The sequence below is a fragment of the Terrapene carolina genome, unplaced genomic scaffold, assembly GCF_002925995.2.
Source record: "Terrapene carolina triunguis isolate 2854851 unplaced genomic scaffold, T_m_triunguis-2.0 Scaffold84, whole genome shotgun sequence".
Lineage (NCBI taxonomy): Eukaryota > Metazoa > Chordata > Testudines > Emydidae > Terrapene > Terrapene triunguis.
Window position 1 is genome coordinate 25571709 of NW_020664435.1, and position 8245 is coordinate 25579953.

An 8245-nucleotide genomic window follows, 5' to 3' on the forward strand; every position below is an offset into this window, starting at 1 on the left:
TGTGTGTGTGTGTGTGTGTGTGTGTGTATATATATATATATATATATATATATATATATATATATAATTTTCAAGCAAACTTTGGTGTTTATGAAAAGTTTGGCACTCCTGGAGGCCCATGTTTCTAGGTGAGCTTCAGTGTGCTTCAGAGTTGAGTTTGAAGGACTGCATTTCTGATTGAGGAAATTCTGATTCCATGCTTATGAAGTATATTTTGGAGACTACTTATAGTAGTTATGTGGAAACTTGTCAGGACAGACAAGCATTAATGTTCTTTAAGTAATTAAACATTAGTTCTATAATATATAATGCATGTTAAAAGCAGTGTGATTGATTTATACCTTCTGCTATTGTTACTGTATTTCTCTTTGTAGTTGGGACAAAAAGAATAACCCTGAACCTTGGAATAAGCTGGCTCCCACTGATCAGTACAAGGTAAGAGGCAGAAAGGCTTTTAGCTAATCTACAGATGTATGTTATCTGTGGCCTGGCTACTTTTGGAGGGTCAGCTCCATGTGAGGTACGAGTGAGAGGTGGTGCAGGGAGGACTGAATATGCTGTCCGTTTCCTGCCCAGGTTTGGATTGGGAATCAGCAGTGAAGTGATGACTTGATTTGGGAGGCAAGGTTAGATTTGAATATTAAAACGAGACCGCCTGTTTAGATATTACCTTTGCTTGGAGGCAGTGTCTAATGAGGTAGGAGAAGTCTCATTACCTAGGGCAAAGTGTTGAATGAAGAAAGTAGTGCTGAAAATAAATATTTATTTTCAATTCCTTGATACAGAACAACAAGGATGAATATGCTACTCAGTAGTCAGTGTTAAATTGATATTGGAGGGAGGAGGGCAAGAGCTTTGGGCTGTAAACTAGACACAATAGATGTCATGCTAAAATCAGTTTTGGAATCCAATTATTTTGATTTCATTACTACTGAAAAAGTTTTTTAAATAATTGTTTATGCTTCTATTAGGATGATCAAATAAGTACAGTGGAACCCTGCTAACTTGCAGAGAGCAGGGTATTTACAGCACACAGTTTGTGAATAAACAAAAAAAATCAGTGTACTTCACTTGAACAACTATGCTCCTTTTTATGACTTAGTAATGTACTGTAGGTTCCGTCATTTGATAGGAAATCTTACATTTGCACATTCTTTATCAGTTATGTTAATGGGAAACTGTCCTAGGTAAACACTTTTATTTGATGCTAAAAATGTGCTATAGGTTGGTCCTCTACAGAAATTATACTGTTATTCAGAAGTGTTCCCAGCCTGTACTGGCACAAGAAGCAGAAATCTCAAGATTTACCATATTTGGTCCTGTGTACTGTTAGTATTTTTTCCTGGCAGTGTCACTAAAACAACTCCTCATGTGTTGGAAACTAAAGTAGTTGAAAGTATTGGAAATTAAAGATACAGTGGCTGATGGCATATAATTCTGATAAACACAATAAAAAGTTTCTTTTTAAAGCAGATCTATAGGGAGATTTGTCAAGGAAAGCAACTCTTTTCCAAACTAGATATGCAGAATCTCAGGATTATAGTGAGTAAGAGGGAAGTGTGTAGTGAGAATGGATGTGTTTATGCAATCTTAACCCCTTCGTTCTAGTTGCTCAGAACTTGCTAAAACTTCTTGGGTTTGGTCTCTGACCAAAGGTGACTTATTTTAAAGTATGGGTTTAAAAAATGGCTCCAGTGCTTTAAGTTCAAGTTGCAGGGTTCAAGCTAAGATCTATATGCAGTACACTTTTCACTGCACAGCTCAAGTGAGCTTGTATATTTTAGCTGTACAACTGTACAAGCTGAAGTCCTGATCCTCCAAACTGATCTGTATGGGTATATCCCTGAACCCATACAAATGAAGTCAGTTGGCTCTGCACAGGCTTCCATGCACAGATCAGCTTGGTGGGTCAGGACTCTTATGAGAAATCCAGAGCATAATATGGTACTCATAGTAATTTTTTGTCAAAGGATTGTAAATATTCAAATCTCTTCCCTGGAATGCTCAAAGCCCTCACTAAAGAAAGTGCCCATTTCCCTGTCAAATTTAAACTTTTTTATATTTCCAGGTATTCTGGCTGAAGGGCTGCTAAGTCTTGTGGTTTATTTTTTTGTAACCAAGAGCTGAATCACTCAAATGTCTCCAAAAGCTTGCTTTTTGATAAAGATCAGGCCTGTAAAATTTCACTTTGAGTTTAAAAGTTATGACTGATAGTGTTAGAATGGATATGCTTTCATATACCTTAGCTGTAATGGTTACTGCCACTCCTGCTGTCCTGAAGTCACTGCTTGCTTATTTAGTCAAAACATCATATGTTTAACAATGTCTTATTCAACCTTGGATGCTAAAATATGCCTTACTAAGAGTCACTATTTGACCAATACTTCAGTGTTTAACTTATTTCATTGTCACGTGTTCTCTAAGCTCTTAATACAAGATGAAAGAGAGAATAGATCTTCTACCTATGTTGTACCTTCCTGTCTGTCCTGCACTGCAGTGGCATTTATTTTAGGACTAGTCCAGATTGTGATCTGAGCTACAATCTTTGAACCCAGAAGACCACTTGGTACCATGCAGCTTTTACTAATACTGTTCTAAAATGTTCTCTTGCCCACTTTATGCATGTTCTCTCATGTTCTTTTCTGTTTATGTATTGCTGTACTTAGTGCTTCACAATTCTCCCTGTTAACAACATCTGGTGTATGAATAAGGCTGCTGCACATAAAACTGGTCAATCTTACCTTTGATTTTTTCCCCCTATATCTTGGTCCTCGCAAGATAGTATGAGGGATTATCTCTTTTCTATCTGTGAGGGCTTTGGTGATCATTAGAGATTGTCAACTGCTCTAAATGTATTACTCAATAGGATTAGGAATCTAAATTTGATGGCACTGAGAATAACTGGTGTTGGTGTGAATGGAGGCTTCTAATCAGCCCTCCACAGCTAATCTTGGTTTAAACCATCACTTTTTATCTGGTATTGAAGCAGCTCTCTGTGCCACTTTTGTGCTAAGATGGGGGATCAGTATGGCAGTAGCATAGTAACTTAGTCAAAGATGACTGGAGGAGAAAGGACACTAACAACTCCCCTGTTTTTCAAAGTGAACCTGTCCAAACAATTAGTTCTCCATAATATGATATGTTAAAGTTGAGATACAACAGCCCATGGACTAGCTCTTCCAAATTCTGTATATTAATGTTCAAATTAATGGGGGAGGGCGGGGAGGAGGGATAGCTCAGTGGTTTGAGCATTGGCCTGCTAAACTCAGGGTTCAGTTCAATCCTTGAGGGGGCCACTTAGGGATCTGGGGCAAAATCAGTACTTGGTCCTGCTAGTGAAGGCAGGGGGCTGGACTTGATGACCTTTCAAGGTCCCTTCCAGTTCTAGGAGATAGGATATCTCCATTAATATAATATAATATAAATATTTAATCCTGGGGTGGGTAAGGAAGTTCTATGGGTTCTTGATTGTCAACAGTTAGAAAATGACTGGTTTAAACCTTGCAGTGAAGCTGTCTCTTTCAGACTCACTTTAACTGAGGGCTCTTGTGGCATATGCTAGAAAGCATGTACCATCAGAACTTAAACTAGAAATGTATTTAAAAACATGCAGCTCTAGTGCTAAAATCCATCTGTGCACTTGACTGTAATGTCTTGAAAACCAAGTAGTGTATATAGCAATAACTGTGTTTTCAGTTAAATTGAAAGTAGTCTTCTCCCCAGTACAGACTTGGATCTTGTCCTGATCAAAACCCTCTTTTTTTTTTTTTTTCCCTCCCACCCCCTCTTAGTTCTATTCGGTCAATGTGGACTACAGCAAACTGAAGAAGGATCGTCCTGACTTCTAAAGAACAAATTCTTCTCCCTTTACAAGCTGCACAGAATGAAGGTCTTCCAAAGCTGTCCGCACAACTAATACACTTAATCATCCAGGAAATGTTAATTAAGCTTGCCTCACATTGTACTTTTAATCATGTGCTGGAAAGTAGCTTGTTGGGGCTTAATAAACATCTGAAACTTGTGGAGTGTCTAATGTTTTAGTTCATGAAATAAATAGATTGATGCTGACACTGGCAATTGCATAGTCCAGATGTCTGGCCTGTCAAAGGTTCAGGAAAAATAGAACTGGCATTTCTGCTCATAAAACAACCTCTGAAATAAAGCAGTTGGCTTTACTTTTTAAGAAAATACCCCCCCTTGAGAACAGTGATTAAAAACAATATCGTCTGTCACTGGTATTCTCAGAAGTTCATTGGCTCTGAGTAATAGTATTCTGCAGGGTTCTGTATAGTAGATGGGAGAAATACAGTACCAGCAACAAACTCTGTTTCAAGCGCAGATACCTCTTGAATCTGAAATGAGAGGGTAACTTAAGATTTAGACAGTTGCCAGACAAACTTGACTGACCAACAAGAAAATATAACTATTGCAACTCTTTATAGGTGAGAGGCTCTTTTGTATGGCCTTTCCTCAAACACAAGTTTTAACTAATTTGTCAGTGCTGGAAGTTATCAGAGGTACAGCTAGCTCTGATCCCTCAAGCCTCAGTGTACCTCCAACAGCTATTGGCACTTTTGCATTTGGTTCCACTCTAGGGTATGTCTACACTACAAATAAAATCCCATGGCTGGACTGCATGCTGGCTTGGGCTGTGGAGCTGTTTCCTTGCAGTGTAGCTCAAACCCGAGTCAGCTGGCACAAGCCAGCCACAGGTGTTTTAACTGCAGTGTAAACATATCCTTAAACAGCATCCTGGCCTCTAGTACTCCTTGGGTCAACTGTGCTTCCCCCAGCAGGCCTTGCTGGGTTTGGCACCTACCATTCTCCTTGGGAGTTTGTGATCAGTGGTAAACAATGCTTGGACAGCTTTCTCAAACCAAAGGATTGCTTAATAAGGTTTAACAAAGTGGCCTTTGGTGGGACACTACTGAGTAGGACACTCACAGCTCAAGGCTGGGGGTCCTTTGCACACCAAACAGAGGGCTTTGGTTTTATCTCACTGGCTAGCCAGAAGTCATACAAGCAATTCCCTCAGACACTCCAGTTTCCCAGTGTCACCACCAGTGCCACTCCTTATGGGGATGAATGGTTATGAAAACCAGTATTACAGTAAAAGAAAAAGGTTCTCCTGATCCCAAAGGACCCAGACCCAGGTCAATATACAAGTCAGATCTTACCCACAAATCATGCTGTTGCCAATCCTTTAGAATTTATAGTCTAAAGGTTTATTCATAAAAAGAAATAAAGATGAGAGCTAAAATTGGTTAAATGGAATCAATTACATACAGTAATGACAAAGTTCTTGGTTCAGGCATGTAGCGGTGATGGAATAAACAGGTTCAAATAAAGTCTCGAGTACAGCCACAGCTTGGATGGGTCCTTCAGTCCTTTGTTCAGCGCTTTAGTTTGTAGCAAAGTTCTTCCAGAGGTAAGCAGGCTTGAAGACAAAATGGATGGGTTTCCATGGCCTTTTATATCCTCTGCCATGTGGAAGGACACTCCTTTGTTCTTACTGTGGAAAATCACAGCAGCAAGAGGGAATCACATGGGCAAGTCACATGTCCCTGCATGACTTAGTTTTTTACGGGTAGAGCAGCCATTGCTCACATGCTACCTTGAATGTTCCCAGGAAAGCTTCTAGTGGATTGGAGTCTCCTAAGGTCCATTGTCAGTTAAATGTTTCTTGATCGGGCACTTAATCTGAAGAGTTCCTTCTCAATAAGCTGGCCAAATGCTTCACTGGTGCTACTTAGAATCAAACACTTTGAGATACAAGTACATAGCCAATATTCATAACTTCAAATACAAAAATGATACATACATGCAGCATAATCATAACCAGCAAATTACAACCTTTACATAGACACCTTACTTGACCTCCTTTGTACTAGATTTGGTGCCGCTATCGGACCTTGGTTGCAACAATGATCTATACGGTCACAGTTCATGTCAATAACATCACAGAAGGAAGCGCAGTAGAGGTTATAAAAACAATCTGTATTCTTATCTAAATTACCTAGAGGCTTGCAATCTCTTGGCAGAGACCCTGTCTCCCAAGCAACTACCTCCCGAGAAAGCCACTTCTGTCCAGCCCAAAGTCCTGTGTCTGTTTCCTGGGCCTTTGGGCTCTCCTGCCTGAAACTAGTCTGGTGACCTCAGCCGGTTCTTGCAGGGTGGAACTTCAAAGAAAATGACACTTTTGTTGTCCTTTAAATAGTGGCAGATGGATGGCAATCTGAAGCCATTGTACTTCCTGCCTAGAACAGTCACCCTCTTTCTAAATCCCATGTTTTCTTTCAATAAACACCTTTATAACAATCAGACATATAGTATTAAATTATTACAGAGACACCTCATGTGCTTCACGGTAGTTGTGACCAACACTTCTCTCTTGGGAGAATGTTTCCATAAATTCATGTTATCTCTCTTTCCACACTCTAGTGTGGGTACATCTGAGAGACAGCATCAGAGAGAATTTAGCAAAGGAAACTGAGGTAGATAGTCTTTCATCTTCAGTCTCAGGTTGAGGCATGCTGTTCAGTGACTGCCTGCAGAATTTAAGTAAAGATCAGTTTGAATGGTAAGGCCCTGTTGGGCAAAGCACTTGAATATGTGCTTATCTTCAAGCATGTGGGCAGTCTTACTAGAATCAAAGGGAGTACTCAGAGGCTTAAAGTTAAGCATATGCTTTGCTATATTGGCCCATAAGTAAACTTTACTTGTTTAGACTGGATGGCTATCCCAGGATGCTGAAAAGTAGGGTACTTAATCCCTCTGAATTACCTTAATTCTATATCCATTGAATTTGAAAAATCTTTCTGATTTTTAGATCCTCATACTCTTATTAGCCATTGAAGGTTGTTAGCAATAGTTCTTGAAGTGCCACTGTACAAGAAACAAAGTGTACCACATATCCTCTAAAAAGAGTATTGGGTTTTTGTTATATATATTTTTATATGGTTCCTTTTTTTATTTGTGGTTTAAATCCAACTTGTTCTCAAGCTTTACAATTTTAGTTTTGAGTTCTTACCAGATCAAAACTAGCATGCAAGTGACCAACCTTAAAATAAGTGTTTCCAAAGTAGCTTGATACAAAGAGGAAAAAACTAATTGTGGGGGAATTGAAATGCTTTTTTGCCACACTATAGCCAGATAATGTGAAATACCACCTCTTGCTATTTGTTTAAATGCACCAAGCTATGTATTCTTCATATGCTCCCAAAAGGTATACTGTGACCATGGTAAGTCTAATGGAATTCTTGTACACTGATATGAATGGGTGAAAACATATAAACTACTTATGAAGTTTACTACTGGGAAGTGTTACAGTTCGAGCATAGCACAATTATGGATTTGTCTTACAAAGAAAGGTCTAGATTCAAAGTTAATCAGATGGGTTAGTTATTTTAATGTAGCTTTTGTATTTAATATGCTGTATACACAAAACTATTGTTAAGGTTCTTAAATTATAATGGAAAATTGCACAACAGTATTAATGGGGAACCACACTTAGATGTGTTGGAGAAATGAAATTTAAAGATCTATTATGATGGCTGATTGAGGAGTACAGTAGGGTAAGGGAGTGGGGGATGGACAGTGAAGCAAACTTTTTGTAGCAGCTTTGTAAACTGGAAGGTAGTTATTTTGGTGGACAGAAATGGGTTGCGTCCACCTTATCGTAAAGTACTTCATTGGCAGATTCACCCACTACTTGTGTGGGGATGACCATCTGAGAAGGGACTTATTTTTGACATCCTAGTTGACAATTTCAGGTGAAATAATGCAATACTATTGTGCTTGAAGATAAACTTTGTATATTTTTTCTAGCCACTTAGAAACTATCAGCAAATTGCCACATTAGTACCAAAACTAAAGTGTTAACAGGTATAAAAATGAACTCGTCCCTTGTTTGAGACATTACACAGTATCATAGTCAAGTTAATCTAAAGGGGAAGGTATTATATCAAACTTCCTTCTTATACACCATATGGCCTGATTTTGGTGATTTTATTGAATTGGAAAACAATTGTCTTTACTCATTAAAGAGCAGAAAATTTATTATAGTTATTAATATTTGTTTAAAAAGTCAAATGTGTTGTATGGTGTTTTATTTTCAGGGAAGTGCATACACCTCTACCCCTATATAACGCGACCCGATATAACACGAATTTGGATATAACGCAGTAAAGCAGTGCTCCAGGGGGGCGGGGCTGCGCACTCCGGCGGATCAAAGCAAGTTCGATAT

General features: G+C 38.8%; 1 protein-coding gene across 1 annotated transcript in view; it reads left to right on the forward strand.

Annotated features, from left to right (window-relative positions):
* Positions 1 to 4021, forward strand: part of NDUFA4 (NDUFA4 mitochondrial complex associated) — a 5633-nt gene extending 1612 nt beyond the window's left edge. Inside the window, exons 3-4 of the mRNA XM_024206096.3 lie at positions 375 to 435; positions 3792 to 4021. Coding sequence (XP_024061864.1) covers positions 375 to 435; positions 3792 to 3848 — 118 coding nt within the window. The 3' untranslated portion in view covers positions 3849 to 4021. The remainder of the gene's footprint in view (positions 1 to 374; positions 436 to 3791) is intronic.
* Positions 4022 to 8245: the final 4224 nt, after the last annotated feature.